Raw genomic sequence first — 19057 nt, 5'->3', positions numbered from 1 at the left:
TATCCTGTAATGGTAACTATAACCTTTCAGTGTTCGGCCTAAACTGGAAACTAAAATGAAAACATAAATCCATAAATGTTACCTGTGTATGTGAAGGCGGAAGGCCTTTACGTCCGTACACGCCCACCAGAGCATCTCTCTGCACAGAGATGTTAAACTTCAGGAACTGCGGCTGATCGACGTAGAGCTGGGACCTCCAAAACACACCTTAAAAAATAAAGAATTGAAGAGATGAAAGAAAAACGATAAACAAGGTTAAAAATTGAACAAAATTCCTCCAACATTTTTTTAACACATAAATCGGGGAAAACAAACAGGAAAAATATATATCTTTCATGCACTCTAAGATTAAAAAATGATTGCTACATTGCTGGTGACATTTATTAAATTATCACATTTTATTATTTCTTTTTTTATATTATCCTTATCAGAGAAAACGCCCACACTTTTGCATTTTCCAAACCATTTAAAAGTTCTTTTTAGTAAAAAAAAAATCAATACAATTTCAGACTCAATTTATTTAATTTATTTCACTAATCATGGATTCAAAATTAAAATAAGGTTTGTAAACAAGCATGTGTCAAATTTGCAATACTTTTTATGATGTACAGTCAAAGTTTTCTTTATTCACATATTACATTTTTTTAACTCACTAAAATAAAAGTAAAAACAGAAGGATTACATATTACAAATTTTGTGTTTCTTTTATTCATTCTTTATATCTTCTGTAAATAATGTACATTCTGCTGCAACAGCCAAATTTTCCAGCTTGGGATGAATAAAGTATTTCTATTTTATCTATATTTGAAGGCCTATGCTGCACAAAAATTTGTACAGACAAAAAAAAAAGCCTTTTCTGTGTTTGAATTCATTTACCACAAGAAAATAAATGAAATAAATCACATTTTGTTAGTTACCAGTCGACCCAATCACCAAAAACACAAAAAGGTAGAATTGATCACTTTAAAAAACATGAATTTCAATAACAACTCAAGTTAAATTCAGAAATCCTCATTTCTGACAAAAACAAATATTACAACAATTTATCAATGTTTAAAATAAATGTGAAATAGACACCAAATCATCAAAAATGATGAAGTGCTTGTTGAATTTTACCTGGTGGGACGTCTTGGACGACTCGCCTCCCCACGTCCACCTCCCCTGTGTCTATAGTGTTGTTCTCCAGAAGAAACATCTTACCTGAAAGGTGTGGAAAAGTCATCCCAATGGAAATGTTTAGCATGTTTACAAGAGAGTCCCTTTTTCAAAAGATTATTCATGTATCAAAGGGTGAACTCAAGTTAGTATGTGATATTTTTAAATCAGTTCTTCTTAAAAAGAATGTTATATTTTTTGTTGTGCATTATCCCATCACATTAGATCACATCTTATTTGTGAGCTGATAGACTTGAAAGGATCAGTCTCATGAGCTGCAGAATATTATACTGGTCCTCAAGGAAACAACTCACAAACTCACAGCCTTCATCTCCAACAAAACAGACTCCCATCCATGACCTCTTTCTCCTGTTTTCAATTTTCCAGACTAAATGGACTTGTAACAGAACACCCGACTTAGAAAAATGCCAAAAAAAAGAAGTGCAGAGAACTCTGCAGAAACAGATGAGGGCTAAACAGGCTTCAAACATGGCTGTGCGTCTACGTCCTTTAAAGTTTCACCGCATCTTTTATCCTATTCTCTTTCCTCTTAGATGGTACGTCCAGGTTGGCAGCTGGGTAATGTTTGAACAGTTTGTAGAACTGTAGGGTTTTTTCACACCTCAGATGAGGAGAAGCACAGCAGGGGGGGGCTTTTGTTGCTGCTGGATCCTTCCATCAGTTTGGTCTATAAGAACTCTTCAACAACTGATGATTTGGTGCCAAATGAAGGCGAATATTTGGTTCGGTCTTCCCTTAAATCAGGCCTAAGACACATTAGCCGACAGCCTAAGCTGGCTGATGAATTTGTCTGTATATGATAAAAGACAAAAGTGCTCATTTACAGCAGCTCATAACAGATAATAGTCTTATATGACAATGTGGGAATAAAAAATAAAAGGGGAAGTTGTAATGCTGATCCGAGATTAAAAAAGTGCAACTTTACAGACTAATCAGTCGAGAAACTGGGTGAAATATGAACCTAAAATGCTACGAAATTGCAGGAGAACTGGTGATTATAACCCCAACTAAATCCTGTATGAGCATCTTTCCCCCTCTCCCCCTCTCCCCTTGTGAGAACCGACTGACCGCTGACCTCACTCACACACTCCTCGGATTAAACTTCTCTCTAAAAGTCCACCTGTGATTTTCCCAAAGACATTTTCTAACATGGCAACATAGACATTAGCCCACACTTTAGATTGGGTTTTAGGATTGTACCAAATATTTTGTGTTTCTGGAAAATAGTTCTTTATTTTTGCTTCTTAGAATTTTTGAGTTAAGGTTTTCTTCTTGTATGAATATTGGAATTTTTAAGCAGATTTTTCTTTCTACCCATAAACTGGTTTGTTTTCTTCCACTTGAAACCCTTGTTGGGATATTTTCATGTACATCAAAATAAACTAAAGTGTGTGCCGCCAGATAGGAAGTAATAAAGAAAGGTAAAAAGGGAAACAGTTTTCAGTTATGTATTGCTTCCACTTATTATTGGTTTACTTTTTTTTTTAACACTTCAGGACAGAACAAATAACGAAACTTAAAACAAATTTGGAAGAATTGAAAAGGAAAAAAATAAACACATGAAAAAAAATGTATTTGAAAAATTACTCCATCCATCAGTTTTTCGGTGGAATAGTATTGCATTAGATTGAACTTAAGAAAATTAGATTGAACAATAAAAAATATATATTGAAAAACATAAAAATATATAAATAATAAGGTTTTTAAAAAAAATCTAAAAAAAAGAAAAAACGATCTCAAAAATCATTAACAATATCTCAAAAACAGAAAATTACATTAACAATTATTCAAACATTATATCAAAAAGCCAAAAAAAAAAAACATTGAAAACAAAATTTTGTTCTGAAAAAAATATAAAAATTATATTGAAAAAAAATGTTTAAAGTAAAAAAAACAATCAAATAATCAGATGTCAAAAACTAAACAGTTCATATTGGTCAATATTCAGTATTTCCCCAACCGTTTGCTGTGTAATGTTTGTAGTTAAAGTAAAGACCGGACTAGCGATATTGTGGCGAGCACATAAACAAAATTAAAGCAGATTATGTCTATAACTCGGAAACATTGTGGCTTTTCAACATTTAATTTGAGATCTTCGTATAGTTTTCATGAGCAGACAAGGTTAGTACCCAGTCTGTTTGTAGTTTTTAAACAAATTAGCATGAAAATTTAGAACAAAAACCACAGGAAGAAACGAGGACAAAAAAACTTTTTTAAATGTGAAAACATTTTGATCACATATAACTATTTTTTTTTTAATTGAATGCAACACGCTTCCATTATTTCTCCATTAAGGTGCAAATCAAGAGTTAAATTGTGTTTAGGTGCTATACAAACAACCAAAAAGAAAAAGATTAGCCTAGCAACCCTTTAAAAAAGAAAAGTTTGGTCCAAATCCTTTCAAAAAAGACAAAAAAATCTTTAAAAAGGAAAATTGTGTCCTGTTCTTTCATATCATTTGGTGAAAAACACACAAATCGACATGTGCACCACTGAAGTTAGCAAATTATCTTAATAAAATGAAGCAAAAGTATATTTTGTCAGCAACAAAACCATAAAGTACCATGTGCTGTGCATGATAATGAGAATGTCTAAGGCTTTAATACAACCACAGGCTGACGTTCCAACAAAGGCCTCCATTCTAACCTGCCTGGTCCTGTGACAAACACATTTCTGCTTTCAGATGGAAAGAAACATAACATTTCAATTTAAGAGGGAACTCACCGTTGTCTGTGGACACCATAAAGGGGTTGGGGGTTGTATCTCTCCCGCCGCCTCCGTTCTCAAATGCTCCGTAACTTTCATTCTCCTGAAGCTGCCAGTTTAAACCAAACAGGTGCATAGCTGTGGAAGACGGGGAGGGGGGAGGCAGGAGGGTTACAAAAGAAGAAAAGCGAGATAAGAAGATGGAGGTTAATTCAGTGAAATGAAAGGCAGATGGAAATAAGCAGGAGAGGAGTGAAAAAAAAGATAGGAAATGGAGAAAAGTCAATAGAAAGACATGAAAAAAGTGGTGAACATGCATAACAGGTAACATGGAAAAACCGCTATGTAAAAAAGAGGAGGTATGACAGCTAAAATCCTTCAATTCCCTTCTGCCACCTGCATGTCTCTCCCCTGTCTCTATTCATGTGTGTGCGTCCCGTGGCGTTTGAATCTTCGGAGCATTCACACACCGGCTTCCACCAGATAGAAAACATCTGCAGCCATCCACCACCAGAACAGCCCACATTTACTCCGCCTGTATAGCCCATACATTGATTAAAGTCATCTGCTTGGCAGCAGAGGACAGTTTGAATCCCTGTTTGCAACTGCAGGCTGTTCTGAAGATAAACTCCAATTTCTAAGACAAACACATCGTCTGTATTATAAATGTCAGTTGTCATGCATGTTTCTCTAGGGTGCATTTTAAAGGTTCAATTCTATTAAATATATTTCTACAATGATTCTATGAAACATTTCATCTGAATTTTCTCCCTTTCTGACTTGTTAAAGCAAAACTGAATATAATGTTGTAATTTTAAACTGGTTCATCTTACAATTCTGTGTAATTTAGGCTCTTTTTATCAGTATTTAATATTTCTGGAAACTTCAAAGGATATTTTTTGTACTTTATATGAGTTTTGAAGGCAGAATGAGGCAAAATCCGTCTTCTTTCCTCTCAGAGGACACCACAAAATTAGGCATAGTTTTAGTATCATTTTTTTAAATGACCCTGCAAAAACATCAAGTATCAAAACACATTTTTGTCTAGTTTATAGATTCCATTTTAGATTTTAAAACTATTTTTTAATAGAGCTGGGTTAAATAAATTGATCTGAATCAATCTAAGCTCAGTAGATCAATAATAAAGTCCTAAAAGTTGCGATGGATCCAATGCATTAAGCTAAAGTCCGCTAGCTTGATGCTAACGTATAATAGGTTTCCCAATAGGACGGCAATTGCTAACGCTTGGTCCACCAAAACATGACTAAATAGGCAGCTTTATAAACTCAAAGGCATGAATTTTCCAAACTTTTTTTGAAGGAATTGTTTTAAAGTAACTATTTGTGGTCTAAAACATAGTTTTTTGCGCATATTTTCTTCTTCTTCTGGAATAAGGTGTAATGCTATAGTGCGATCGCCACCTAGTGGCCAAACTGAAACACCCTCCAGGAGAGGCAGAACAATGTTTACAATGTTAATGATCTGAACATTTTTGTTAGAACTTCTCAGTTTAATAAACCATGTAACACTGTATGCTATTAATATGTTTTATTTACTTTGCTGTGAAGTTTTATTGGTGATGGTGAGTAGTCTTGTTTCAGAAAGCACACTGGCTTGATTTAAGGAGACTGCAAATTTTAATTTTGCTCATTACTTACATATTTTTATGGCAAATTTATCCTCAAATGTGTAATTTTAGGTCTAAAAATAACAATTGGACTGTTGTAGTGCTTAAAAAATGGGATATTTTCTCAGAAAAAAGTATAAGTATGCTTGTTATACGTGCTTTGAAGATGCTATCTCTTATTTTAAGAAATAATATTTCTAATTCCCACATATATTGAGGCAAATTTCCAGATTTAACCCCATAAAACCATTTGAATTGTGTTTAATATATTTATTTCTAAGACTCCGGTCTAATTAAACTAATCCAATTTTCATTAAAAATCTGTAGTTCATCATTTTCATTCCACTAGGGGCAGTAGAATAATTTTTGCAGGTCATTTAAAAATTTCTGCTTCCATTAAATTTCAAAAAAACTTTTGGCGGGAAAAGTTTTGCTAACTTTATGGTGAGAATAACTTATCTATTGTTATTCCTTTTTTAAATGACTGTTGTTTTGAAAGAATGCAAAATTTGTTGACTTAATTATTACTTAATTGTTTATAATACAGTAGCAGCATGTTAAAAATGGTAGAATCAAATTTGTGATGTTGGATAAATAAGATACTTTTTTTAAACACTAATCTCATTATTTTTGCAACCTAAATTAACATTGTCATGAACAAAAAAACTACAAAATCACTCAATGTATTAGAGCTGATACTTTATATTTTGCAAAAAATAGTTTTGTGGATTTCTTAAAAGGGTTTATAGAAATATTAATAAAAAAAAGGAAATCTTTGTCAGTTCTTTCATGTTAATGGCTCTACAAGTTCATTTTTTTTAAAGGCAGGATGTTACAACTTGTTTAAAGAAATATAACCAAGGCATTTCTGCTAGTTCCATTAGTCTAAAAGACTTTGTTTTATATATATTTTTTTAACTAATTTTGAGTGCATTTAATTCAAAATAAAGTCTGAAATCTAACTGCAACTTTTCAGCACATTAACTTAATTTTATTCTGAACAGTTTTCTTGCAGAGACGAAACTTTCTGAATTTATTTTGCTGTCCACTGACAAACTTTTGACTAAAGCCAAGGGGTACAAAACACGTTAAATTTGCTGCGGTGTTTATGACGCTGTTGCATAGGAAGCTTAAATTGCCAGTTGTCCATCCCTATGCTTGAGTAATGGTGCAAGCTGCCTAAAGTTGTTTTTTTTAATGAAAGTAATTGGGTAGGATACAGAAAAATAAACATTTTGTTCTGTTTATTACTCGCTTGCAAAAGTTTGAGTCATTATTAGATATTTTAAGGAAGTGTTCAAAAGAAAAAGAAAATATGCTAAGAAAGCACGTAATTTTTCCAATGTGACTGCACACCGGAGAAAAACAATCAAGAAGAGACATGGAGGAAATATTATTTCATATATCAGTATGTCAGCTGTCCAAAGCAGAGGCACTGTGTGTTTGTTTCCGAGCTAGATGTATGTGCCAATAAAAAAAATGACAGCATGGGTATCTGGGAGAACATCTATCTACGAATGCGCACAAGCGCCGCTACGTGTTTATGATGTGTGTCTCTAATGTGTGAATCTTTGTTTTCACGGTAGTCTGCTCACCTCCAGCAGGATGCACGTGTTGGTGTGTGTGCAGGGGGATGTTTGTCAATCACAGAATCCCAGGAAACCCATAACAGATGGTTTGAAGGAAAAAAAAAATCGAAAAATGCTGCATCTGGGTGCCCAAGACAAACACACAGAGTGACACCTAAATGTTTATTGACAAATCTGTCCACGCTGACACGTAGACTAGCCTATGGCAAGATATTTCCAAGTCCAAGGACCATCTGAGCTCCAGTTATAATTGCTTTGGTTCATTGTGGGAATCAATGACCTTTAAAAAATTGCACCTTTCCTCCTCTTGACTTTTTTCTCTCTCAATCCTTCCTTTCTGTCTCCATAAACATTATAAGAAGAAGCAATTCTAATGCAATGCAGAGGGGAAAAGGGCTTCTTCATAAACTTCCTCCATAAACCCGAGGAGTCCACTGGGCTTACACCGACTAACACTGAACTGTTTGCCATTTTGAGCAGCATTCGAGGGCTTATTTTCTGCATTTCAATTCAACTGGTGGGACAAAATTGAAATATAAAACAGACAACACATTTTCTAAAGTTTTCGTCTGTTTGAATGGAATATACAATAAAAAAATGAATTTTCTCCATGTGATTCGGCAAATAAAAATGGTTTTCTGTAGGGATATGGAGGATACTAGAAGTCTGATTGAATTTCAGTATGTTTGTGAGGAGATTCTATGGACAGTGACAGAAAAAAATCTATTTATCAGAACTTTTAGGGTATTTCACTTTTAATTCAATATCAAAAATGACTTTTTACATTTTGTTTTTAATTAGTCATTCTATTCGACAAAATTTACAGCATTGAAAAACTTGTCAATTTTTATGGCTGGTTTCAAAAATAGTGTTTTGCACTGATACTGACTGCAAGGTTTTTACTTGAATAAACATTTTCTTTAAAATAATAAAAAAGGACAGGACAAAAACTGGTTCACCTTTTGTAATTTTGCAATTTTGCATGTTTTTTGTCTGTTTTTGCAGCCTGACACCTTGTCAATCAATCCCCTCTGTGCCGTTCTTCCTATCTAGAAGGCGTTCAGCTCACCAAATATATATGAATTTTTGATGGCGAGTAGATTTTCGTTTAAATTTAGATGCAATTAAGCCCAAGTCTATTAATTAAATAATTAAAATGTCCTCATTCACAAGATTTGAACAGATTTTTCAACAGTCCTAATCAGGCTTTAAATCGGTTAAAACTCTGTGAAAATGAAGTGATTTTGCTCTAAGAGATTGAACATTTCCTTTGAAGAAACAAAGATTTCATACAAGCCTTCATGAACCAGCAGAGTAAAAACCAGATCCAAGTCTGCATAGATTTGACGCTACACATCTGATCTGTTTTCTTCATATGCAATACAAGCTAACGGCAGTTTTTCAGCATACAGCACTTTCTAAGAGAAGCTGGAGCAGTGCAGCTTTACTGTTGTTACTAATGAACAACAACAGATATAAAAAGAAAAATAGTGCCCATTGGCCATGATCTATGAGTCTTTTATCACTGGTGTTCCACAGAATCAAGCCTGACATGCCCACTGATGTTGACTGAGTTGTGTAGCGACAGTTCTCTGAGTGCAGCAGGTCAAAACAATCAGAGTGGCAGATCATTAACTTGATTTTGCAACTAAGAAAGCACACATTTCATTCTCAGAATGGATTTGTTTTACTCTGTTTAATGGCCAAGTCACACAAAAAATGTTGGTATTCAAGTTAAATTTAGTCATTTAGCAGATGTTTTTTGGAAACACTTGTGAGATTTTAGGGTGATGTGGGATTAATGCCTTGCCAGAAGGCACGATGACAATGAAAACTGGAATTTAAACCCCTGACCAACAGACGGCTGCTAAGCTCTGATGTTGCTCGCCATTTTTTTCAGCAGGGGCAGGCGCTGCAAACAGCTCTGACCTATTTTCGGTGACTTGCCTAACTCACGTCTCATGAGCCACGACCAAATCTCGTGAGTCGCGACTCAAATCTCGTGGGTCGCAACTCAAATCTTGTGGGTCATGACCAAATCTCGTAGGTCGCGACTCAGATCTCATGGGTCGCGACCAAATCACGTGGGTCGCAACTAAAATCTTGTGGTCACGACTCAAATCTCGTGAGTCGCAACTCAAATCTCATGGGTCGTGACTCAGATCTTGTGGGTCGCGACCAAATCACGTGGGTCGCGACCAAATCACGTGGGTCGCGACCAAATATCGTCGGTTGAGACCAAATCACGTGGGTCGCAACTAAAATCTTGTGGTCGTGACTCAAATCTCGAGGGTCCCAACTCAAATCTCATGAATTGTGACTCAGATCTCGTGGGTCGTGACCAAATCTCGTGGGTTGAGACCAAATCATGTGGGTCGCAACTTAAGTCTTGAGGTTGTGACTCAAATCTCGAGGGTCAACTAACCTGTCACCTGGAGCATTCCTGTAGGAAAAATTGTGCATGAACATTTTCCCTCTACAGGCTCACCCAATGGTCTACAATCACAGCATTTCAGGGTTACTTCTACGCCACAAATCCTGCACACAACTAAGAGGCAAATTTCTGCTCTGTAGAAAATATGTCTTAAAAAACAACACAGGCTTTATGATTGTGTCTAAAAACTGCATAATCATAACTAAAAGACCAATGGCTCTACAACAGAAAATATATTTGGAGGGGGACTTAACATTTTTTCATGTATTTTATTTATGTTCCTTTTTTTTACTCATTTTTGTAATTCTGATTCTTGTTAAAAAGTAATTTCAGGGAGAAATGCTGCACTTTAGCTTCTGCTGAAAGCATTATGAAATGGGCTGAGATTTCTGTTTTGTAATATGTCTGTGTTTTTATCTGTCCCTATTCAATAAATACATTCAAGTCAATGTGGGCCACTCTGAACACATTGTGGTTTGTTGCTTGCAGCTCTGTTTGTGTGTTTCCACTTACCTATGCAGTAACAAAGCAGTACGGAGAGCAGGACAGACAGGCCGACTGCACTGAGGGCGGTACATCTGAGAGAAGGAAAACAAGACGAATTCTGATGTTGAATCTGTCGCCGTTTTTTTTTTTTTTTTCAGGTGAAGAAACCAAAACTGTTTACAATACATCTCTGGCGCTCTTTGAACTGTCACATCAGAAATGTCCCCAACAGTCTTGGAAAGGTCTTTGGTATAAACTAAATGTCAGGCTTGTTGATCTGAGATCAGATTATTTTTAAAGGAACATTTAAAGCAGAGTTCTGCAGCCGCTCTGGTTTCAGTGCTGTTGTGGAATAACAGCTGCATCAGAGAATCACAGAGTTGTGTGTTTGTGCCACTTTTCCCTCACTATTTAGGGGAAAGTATGTGTTTACTCCAACAAAGAAGAGTAAACCTAAAAACATAATTACAAAATGGAAAACGATGATAGCTTAATTTAAGAAGAGCTTTTACTCAAAAGATAGAAATAAGAGACATGGACAGCTGAGTTCTTTCATGTTTTTAAATCTGCATTTCAACAGATGGTAGAAATCAGCAGAGATTAAAAAACGAGTTAAGAGCCAGCTTACCGCCAGGAGCAATACTTGGAGGACTTCTTAAACTTAAAGGCAGAACGGGAAAGGGTATTCCTTGGCAAAGGCCTGGTGGGAGGGGAGTATACGGAGCCTGTCGCCATAGTGTAGCCGGGAGTGGCTGTAGAGAAGAGGGGGGTGGTGCCTGTACCTGTTTTAAAGAGAAAGTGCCTGGAAGGCGGGAGAAAAATGCAAATTAGTTACGATTAAGTGGATTGTTGTTTGAATCGATAGATAATGAGCTGAACTGAATGAACTACATCCTCTGGCGTTAGTGCCACAACTCTGAGCTGCATGCTGGGAGGTGTCCTTGAAATCAACACTATCATTGTTAGCACACAATGTTTCAGACGCCACTCCACCCAAAAATATGGAATTGAAGCATTCCGACAGCTTCTGACAGGAAATAACAGTTGGAAAAAGTAATGGAACCAATCACCAGGAACGCAGTGTGCTTGGTGGGTGACCAGAAAATGTCTGACTTTAAGCTTCAACTACTTTGTCTGCTGAGAAATCACATAATTTCAGAACATTGCCACATAAAGTTCTGTGTCTGCTGGGAGAAAGATTTTCAGTATAAACGCAGAACACACTCAGCACCAGTTAGAGAAAAGGAGTCATATATACGGCCCGTGGGCCACATTCCGGCCTGCCAGATGGTTTAATCCGGCCCAGTCATGACGAGAAAAAAAATACGGATGTAAAAAAAAAAAAAAAAAAAGCAAGGTTCTAGCCCATTCCTGTGTTATGAATATTTAACGAATCGGTCACAATGCGCAATTCCACCACTAGGGGAAGCAAAGGAAAAGAAATACTGGCATAACAAGAGAACAAGAAACAGCCTTTCTTTTGGGTAAGATGCAGTTAGGTTCTCTTCCAGCCTCACCACTGTTAAGTTGCTTATAAAAATAATCAGGTGTGACACCGCAATTACCAAAATATCATCAAAAAAGTTAATAATATTAGTTCTAATGATAATAATAAGTGATTAAGCTACTAGATCCCCTGAGTCGCTGCCACCAAATGTTTTTAGTGTGATCGCTACATGGAGTGGTGTCTGAGCATTCTTTTATAATGGATGGAAGACAATGAATATGTTTAGAGATCAGATTTACTTATTTTAAAGAGCTCTACAAAAGCATTGGTAATCATATCTTCATGTCTGGATTCATGAGATCATTCAGAGATTCTCCCGGTACAATGAGGTTCATTCCTGTAGCCGGAGCTGCATCTGAATGATGGCCACTTTAAGCAACTACTTCCGTGTTTTCGTGACCCAGTTTGAAGAATTGCTGGCCCACATTAGTCAAAGAGGGGGGAAATAAAACTAGAGGATATTTTTGGTATTTTCTCGATGAAAATAAGTAAAATATCATAAAGTTCACGAAGCTCGGGCAAACTGCCTCCCCAGTTCCTCTTTGTCTGCCGGCCAACAAGCCGCCTGGAGGCATAGCTAGCTAGCTAGCGAGCTTCACCACCCCCGGTGGCCGGCTTAGCGGGCACAATCCCTCCAGCCCCATGGACCCTCCAATAGGCTGATGACCTGTCCAGGGTGTACCCTGCCTTCACCCAATAGGATCGCAACCCCGAGAGGAAAACAGCAGGTTAAGAAAATGGATGGAAGTTCAGGACGATAACCTTCTCATCAATCCGCCATATTAGATTCTACCCATTGATCGAGTCACTAAAAACGTCACGTACCCAAAGCTGAGTACTTGATTGAGCCAAAGTTAAAATCTTAAAATCACGCCGCGACCCTCAAAACACCCTAGCAATTAACGTTGAAACTCGACTCCTGAGTGGCGTTTTTGTGTGAATGCAGCTTCACGGTTCCCTTGAGGCTCATACGTCCACCTTAAGGGATGAAAATAGGAACGAACCACTGTCATATTTGTGACAATAATGTTAAATATGCACTTACGATGTACAGTGGAGTGTACGCCACACTCCTGTCGCTAGTAAGAATGCCTCTACTGGCTCCTTAATAACCCCGTGCACATAGTGTGCATGTTATATGTAAGTGCCTGTAAGACACCCATACAAACTCCATAACTTCTTTACTATTTTAAACTCGGAGTTCACAACGACTAAGCTTGAATAGTACCAACAAGCCCTTGTGCAGTGTGTAGAGTTTGAGGGGGTAAAAAAAAAAAAAAAATCCTGTGTTTTACTTACTTCACCTTTACTTACCAAAGGTGTTGCATAATTGTTTACTATGACCTGTTACCCACAACCTTTCATTTTCACTCTCTCTTACCTAGCGGACTAAAACCTCAAAATATTACGTGGACCATCTTTGTGCCTGGTATAAGTTTGCCTATTTTCTCACCTCCAGTTGTGCCTACGATAATAACTAGACAGTGTCTCAAAGCAAACGAGTCAAAAATAAAATTCTGTCCAGCACACCCCACCCTCATTCCCAAGACTGCCATCTTCAAGTGGTTTCAGCAAAGGAAGTAAGTGAGACCTAAAAACGTAAATTAGAAAGTTTCTTTCCCCGGAAGGCCAGACCTCTTCTTCAATTTATGACAGATACTTCAAAAGTGTGATCATCATCAAATGCTCGACGCTAAGCTGCTGGTACTTCTCTGATGTTACATTACCAGAGTTTTTCAATTTTGTTTTATACCACACACACATACACACACCAAACTGAAGGTCAGAACCAGTGCAGCAATCATTTCACAGACATTTGGACCTCTGATGTCTTCCGGATGTCCAGGCTCAGTCTTACTGCTCGGTTTTTATTACCTGTTGCGCCTGTTTTTACTTAAAAAAAAATCTTCAGAGTACTTTCACTTCACATTCTACAAAAACCACCATTCCTCTTATCTGGGGCACTTTCATTTTTCAATGGGGTAGAAAGAGCAAAGGTTTAGGGCTTTAAAGGGGAAAAAAGGAGGCCCTCAACTGGAAAAAAGATATTTATAGCCGTTCTTTTAAACAGATGAGCTCCAGTTTAAATATCCCTTACAAGTGCATAAATATATATATATTTTAAAAGAGACGTTTTTGGGCAAGAAAACTGAAAATTAAACATCCCTAACAAAAAGCAAGCCATGAAAACAAGACCAAAGGTGAAACAAATTTTTCACATTTACTCCTTAAGGGAACTTTGAGCTTCCACAGACACGTCTAAAACAAATATAAACCAGCCGAAAAACTGTAAGGCATCCATTTAAACTCATGATGGATTCATACGACTGAAATTATGAATCTTAAGTGTCAGGAGTTCTATGAATGGTTGCCTTTCGATATGGTTACATTCATTAAAATAAACTATTATGAAAAAAGAAAAAAAATTCCTTTAGCGGCATTAGAAAGGCAGCTTTTGAATAGAAGAAACATTTTTTGTTTGCTTTTCTCTCAAAGTCATTTATAATCTAAATGTTCCTGTTTGACAGTTTCTTTTAGAAAATTCAACACATTTCACGAGAAAACTGAACAATTCTGTGATTTTTTTCAAACCTTTTCTTGTGATCAAAGCTCACATAGTTTTAATAAATGACTAATTCAGCAGACATTACCTTTTTATGAGCAATATTAAAGCTTTCAAGGCAGATTTAGCTTTAGTTTTCTAATAATAGTTTCCTTTTTTTTGTAAGTGAAAATAGTTTCAGCTGAAAGTATGGATTCAGAAATGAACCAATTCCAAGAGCTTTATTTTTTTTAATAACAACTAAAAATCTGCAGCTGACTTTAAGCACACAAAGCTTCTCCTGCGGATTTAAAGCGGAGCTCCCATGACAGCTGTGACTCACTCTTCACTCCTCTGCAGGTGTGTGTACAGACGGGTGGCTGAGATTTCTTCAGCTCATTACCATGACAAATGAATCCTGTGACATGCATCTTTTTTTTCTTCTCCCTTTTCAAGACTTCTTATCTGAAACACAAACATCTTCTACTTTCTGTGCCAGAATTATTCACCGCCATCGATAATGATCAAACACCTGTTGGTTCCTGTGTGACAAATAGAGATTTTTTTGATAACTTTAGGAAATAAAAAAGTGATTCCACAGCTGCTTTGAATTTACTTTGAGTCCTACACGGTTATTTTTCCAAAACTACTTTCGTATTAGATTAACCCTTTAACATCGGAAAAAGTGTCACTTTTCTCCGCTTCAGAATCTGCAGGAATTATCGCGTTAACAGGTAAAAAATTAAGGTGAGTTAAAGAGTTTGATATTTAAACGTCACCGGCGACATCTCAAGTGTTAAAGGGTAGAACCATTAAAAGGTCATGCAACGTTTGGGAACTGGACTTTATATAGTTTGTTATATATCTGCTGGTATTATGTTGAGTGAGTTAATGGGTGAAAAGTTACGGCATTTCTGAGCTTCAAAGAGAACAAAAACGTTCACAGTCAATGCTAATCAAAACGTTCTCATCATTTAAAAACATCCGAAAATGTCCATGTTCTGTTGTCAGCACTTTTTGACCGAATTTCACTATAAAATGAACCCATTACCCGTCAGCATTCTGTCTTAGCCAGATTTTAGGGATAAACGCCCAGGCTATACAACATGTACATCAATATTGTTTTCTTAAATTGACACACTTTAGAGGACGGCTCTAGAATGACGTTATGAAATGGGCGGCACCCTCAAGAAGCGAAAGGCGGAGCCTCATAGACCAAGTCGTTTTACTTCCGGATATAAAAAGAGTTCACAAATATAACGAATATTTCCCAAATAATTTGCTTTTTAGTGTTCCAAAAGTAATATATGATCATATTTATGGATATAGTTTACTGAGAGAATCCTGGTATGGCCTCCGACGAAGGGTTAAACCATTTAAAACTCCAGTTCCCAACGTTTGGGACTGGAGTTCCTACATATGTCCTAATACAGACCAGTAAATCAGTAATTCAGAATCTGCTGGAAATATGCTGATTGTGTTAATGGGTGAACATTGACAGTAAGTTCAAATATTTAAACGTTGGCAACATCTCAGGTGTTAAAGGTCATGTAATATTGGGGAACTGGAGTTTATATATTTGTCCTCATCCGGATCAGTAGATGAAATGAAATGTACTTGTAAATGCAGACAGCTGTAAGCCGTCACCTTTACCCTGAATTTAAAGCAGGTTAGAAAAAAAAATGTTCTGTTCAGAAACTGAAGGAGCAAATGATTTAATCATTGACTGATGTGCAATTATCTGATTTCCCTAAAACCAGCCAGTACTTGTTATGATTTTCTTTAGAGCTGGCCAAGCAAAGGCCAATGGGCTATGCCAAATTTGAATAAAAATGATATGAGTTTCCTCATGAAAGCCCCCTTTTTCTTTCGAAAAGCCTGCTATTCCAAGAAAGGGGCTGGGGAAAATTACTGGCACAGATATGTATGCCTGCAGCAATTACCAAGGTCATAATGTCTAATTAATGACAGGTCCCTGGCTAACAACCATCTATAATTACAATTAGACTGCTCTCGAACAAGCTGTGTGATTAACAATTAGAACCTATTATAACAAGGTCCCCTCAATTAATACCTGCCAGTAAGCAAGATGAGAAGAGAGAAAGAGCGAGATAGACATGTCGAACATCAGAAGAGATTAAATGAATAAATAGAACTTCTGATTAAAGTTCTTAAAATGATTTGAATCCACAGAGTGGAAAAAAGTGAAAAATAAGCCTTGGAGAGACTATCTGCTCCATGAAAAACACTCCTTTTAATTTCAATGGTTTTAGATATAATACAAATAATCGAATAATTGTAAAATCAAGAACAGTAGATTATTATATTTCAAGACCCACTAGATCACGCCCTTTTACTGCAGAAAACTGAACCAACTGTAAATGTTATGTGCCCCTTTGCCACTTCCACATGCACTATAGAGACATCTGCACTCAGATGCTGCAGATAAAACGCATTTGATGAGATGATCAAAGGCAAGCACCTCTACAAAAGTGGGAGTTTGAGCCTGTGCATTCATTAATGTGTGTCTTGTGTTAACGTAATAACTCAAAGGAATGATATCAACAAAGGTTTGGAGAAGTCATTGTTGATGCCCTTCATGTTAAGATGGGTATATTGAGGATTTCAAGAGCACAATTCTAAAGAGGGAATTAAAAAAATAGTTTCACTTGTTAAAAAAAAGTTCAAGAGTTGTATTTTAGGCTCCAAAAAAAGGAGTGATTCTTTTGCATATTGTGTTGTAATATATGAAAATAAGACATATTTTCTATCTAGTTGTCCACTCTCTGTCTCTCTCTGTGTGTGAAGATCGGTATTTCCTAACTTCTTTAGTAAGCTTTCATTATTTCCAGTTAAAAAGATATTTTTTGGAAAGATTTCAGAGTAGCCGGATACTTTAATCTAGGGGTCACCAACCTTTTTCTCACCATAATTATCAACAATGAAAAAAGGCTAAGAAACACGTATCAATATTCAGAACTTTATTAATTTCAGTAATTGTTTAAATCAACTTACACATTTTTAAACAAATCTTGTCACATTTTAAACTAGTGACCAAACCTGTAGCATTTTAAACTAAATTAATGATCCTTGAACTGGAGTAAGTCTGAAGTCACCTAAACTTATCTAAAGTTCATGCATCATGAACATATTTTTAAGACATTTTGATTTTTGAATCTATGCAAATGCATGTGTAATAGAAAATAAATAAAAATAATAGAAATAAAAATAATAGCAACAGAATAAAATTGAGTTTTAGACGCAGCTCACAAGTGAGTTGTGCTATTTTAGAAGAGACCTGTGGGCAACTTGTGTGGTTCTTGGGGGCACTATGGTGACCCTTGCTTTAAGTGCTGAGATAAATTCAAGTTAAATGAGAATGGAATTGGGCATTTGAGTTTGGGGGGTTGAAATAATGAAAAATCTGCACAAACCACCTGCTCACCCACTTTACCCTTACTTACCTTTGCTTGTTGTATAAGTGTTTGCTATGACCTGTCACATTTATGTAACATTTTCACTGAGCCGTCTACAATCTTAAAATTTTTGACAGCCTGTATCGACCCGTAAGGTCAGTTTTGACAAAGAATAGACTATTCCAAAATATCTAATGTCTAAAAAATATTTTAAAAAAATGACAAAAATGATAACAATTGACTTTTGACAAGTAATAAAACCTGGGAAATCAGCTGATTGCTAAGCTATATTAGGATAAAAATGTCTAAAAAAATGTGAGGACAGAAGGGGAGGTGTGTGTGGAGCAGTCATACATGCAGCAAGCACTGTAGAGAGCCGCACTCAGCTTCCCTAATATAAATGTTGTGGCTTTGATTGTTTATGAGGAAAATAAAGCTAAACTGCAACGACTGAAAGATTGAAGCTACTTTGTTTGACACAGTTGAGCATCAGACATATAAGACATTTTATAGAGACTAGGCTGAAAGGCTAAGAGAAAGAAAAGGTAACAGATAAAAGAGGGTGAGAGCAGAGAGACAAGATAAATGGAAAGATAAATGAAGAAAAAGTGGATAAAAGGAGGAGGAAGATGAAAGAAGCAGAATCTGTGAAGTGCCTGTCTCAGAATTGTGCGCCTGTGTGCGACTGTACACTTCTTTCTAATTTTGTGTCCTTGAAGTTAAGCTTGTAACCACAGCAGAGAGGAAAATTCTAAAAAAGTGACGACATTTGGCCTCAAAACTTCAAAGGGTGGTCACACCTGGGGCTTCCTCGTGCCCTGACCGATCCAATCACAAGCTCGCATCAGCATGCAGGTCGAGTGACCACTTCAGATTTATGTCACCCACATTTTACACAAAAATGGAGGACACGAGTGGGATACGTTTGATTTTTCTAAAATGCTGTAAATAACAGGATAGTTTCAGAAGAGAATAATATCTCATTGACTTACATGTTAAACAATGTACACAACCTGGTTAACCCTTTAGCACCCGAGATGCCTCGCGATACCTAAATAACACACTCTCTTTGAAAGAACGTAACTTTTGGACTTTTTAAGCAATAAATGCAAATCTGCCATGGAGAAAAGTAGCTTTTCAGATTGGCTTTGCACAGACACTTTATGTACGTAAGTAAAATGGACGCTACCCATACATCACTACAAAATTCCAGCCAATGCCACATATTTATCAAACTTGTTATAGAAATAATGAAATGCATTTATTAAAAAAAAAAAAAAAAACTTAAGTCAGACTTGATTCATTAAATAAAGTAATTATGAAGCAAAGTCAAGTATAGCTTGATGTATTGCTTGAAAAAAAGAAGAGGCGACTTTAAACATTTTGACAAATTCCAGTGTTTTAAGTGAGTTCAAAAATACCGTTAATTATCTCTGTCTTAATTTCAGATAGTTAGATTTGTGAATTTCTAGCTTTAACGTTTAAAAATAAAATGTTTTTTTTTCCCCATTGCGGACATGACACTACCTACCAGTAGATTTACTCCATCGAGATGTGACACAGGAAGTCTTATT

General features: G+C 36.3%; 1 protein-coding gene across 4 annotated transcripts in view; it reads right to left on the bottom strand.

Moving 5' to 3' along the window:
* Nucleotides 1–19057, bottom strand: part of LOC112157392 (teneurin-3) — an 800843-nt gene that overhangs the window by 103909 nt on the left and 677877 nt on the right. For all 4 annotated transcript variants that reach the window (XM_036213709.1, XM_024290091.2, XM_036213711.1 and 1 more), the window contains 5 exons: nt 10647–10820; nt 10046–10110; nt 3901–4020; nt 1117–1200; nt 83–207 (listed from right to left, as the gene is read on the bottom strand). In XM_036213709.1, the coding sequence (XP_036069602.1) occupies nt 83–207; nt 1117–1200; nt 3901–4020; nt 10046–10110; nt 10647–10820 (568 nt within the window). The remainder of the gene's footprint in view (nt 1–82; nt 208–1116; nt 1201–3900; nt 4021–10045; nt 10111–10646; nt 10821–19057) is intronic.

This window comes from Oryzias melastigma, linkage group LG1 (assembly GCF_002922805.2).
Source record: "Oryzias melastigma strain HK-1 linkage group LG1, ASM292280v2, whole genome shotgun sequence".
Lineage (NCBI taxonomy): Eukaryota > Metazoa > Chordata > Actinopteri > Beloniformes > Adrianichthyidae > Oryzias > Oryzias melastigma.
Note: the sequence above shows the minus strand (reverse complement) of the source record. Positions and strands in the feature narration are given on the sequence as shown.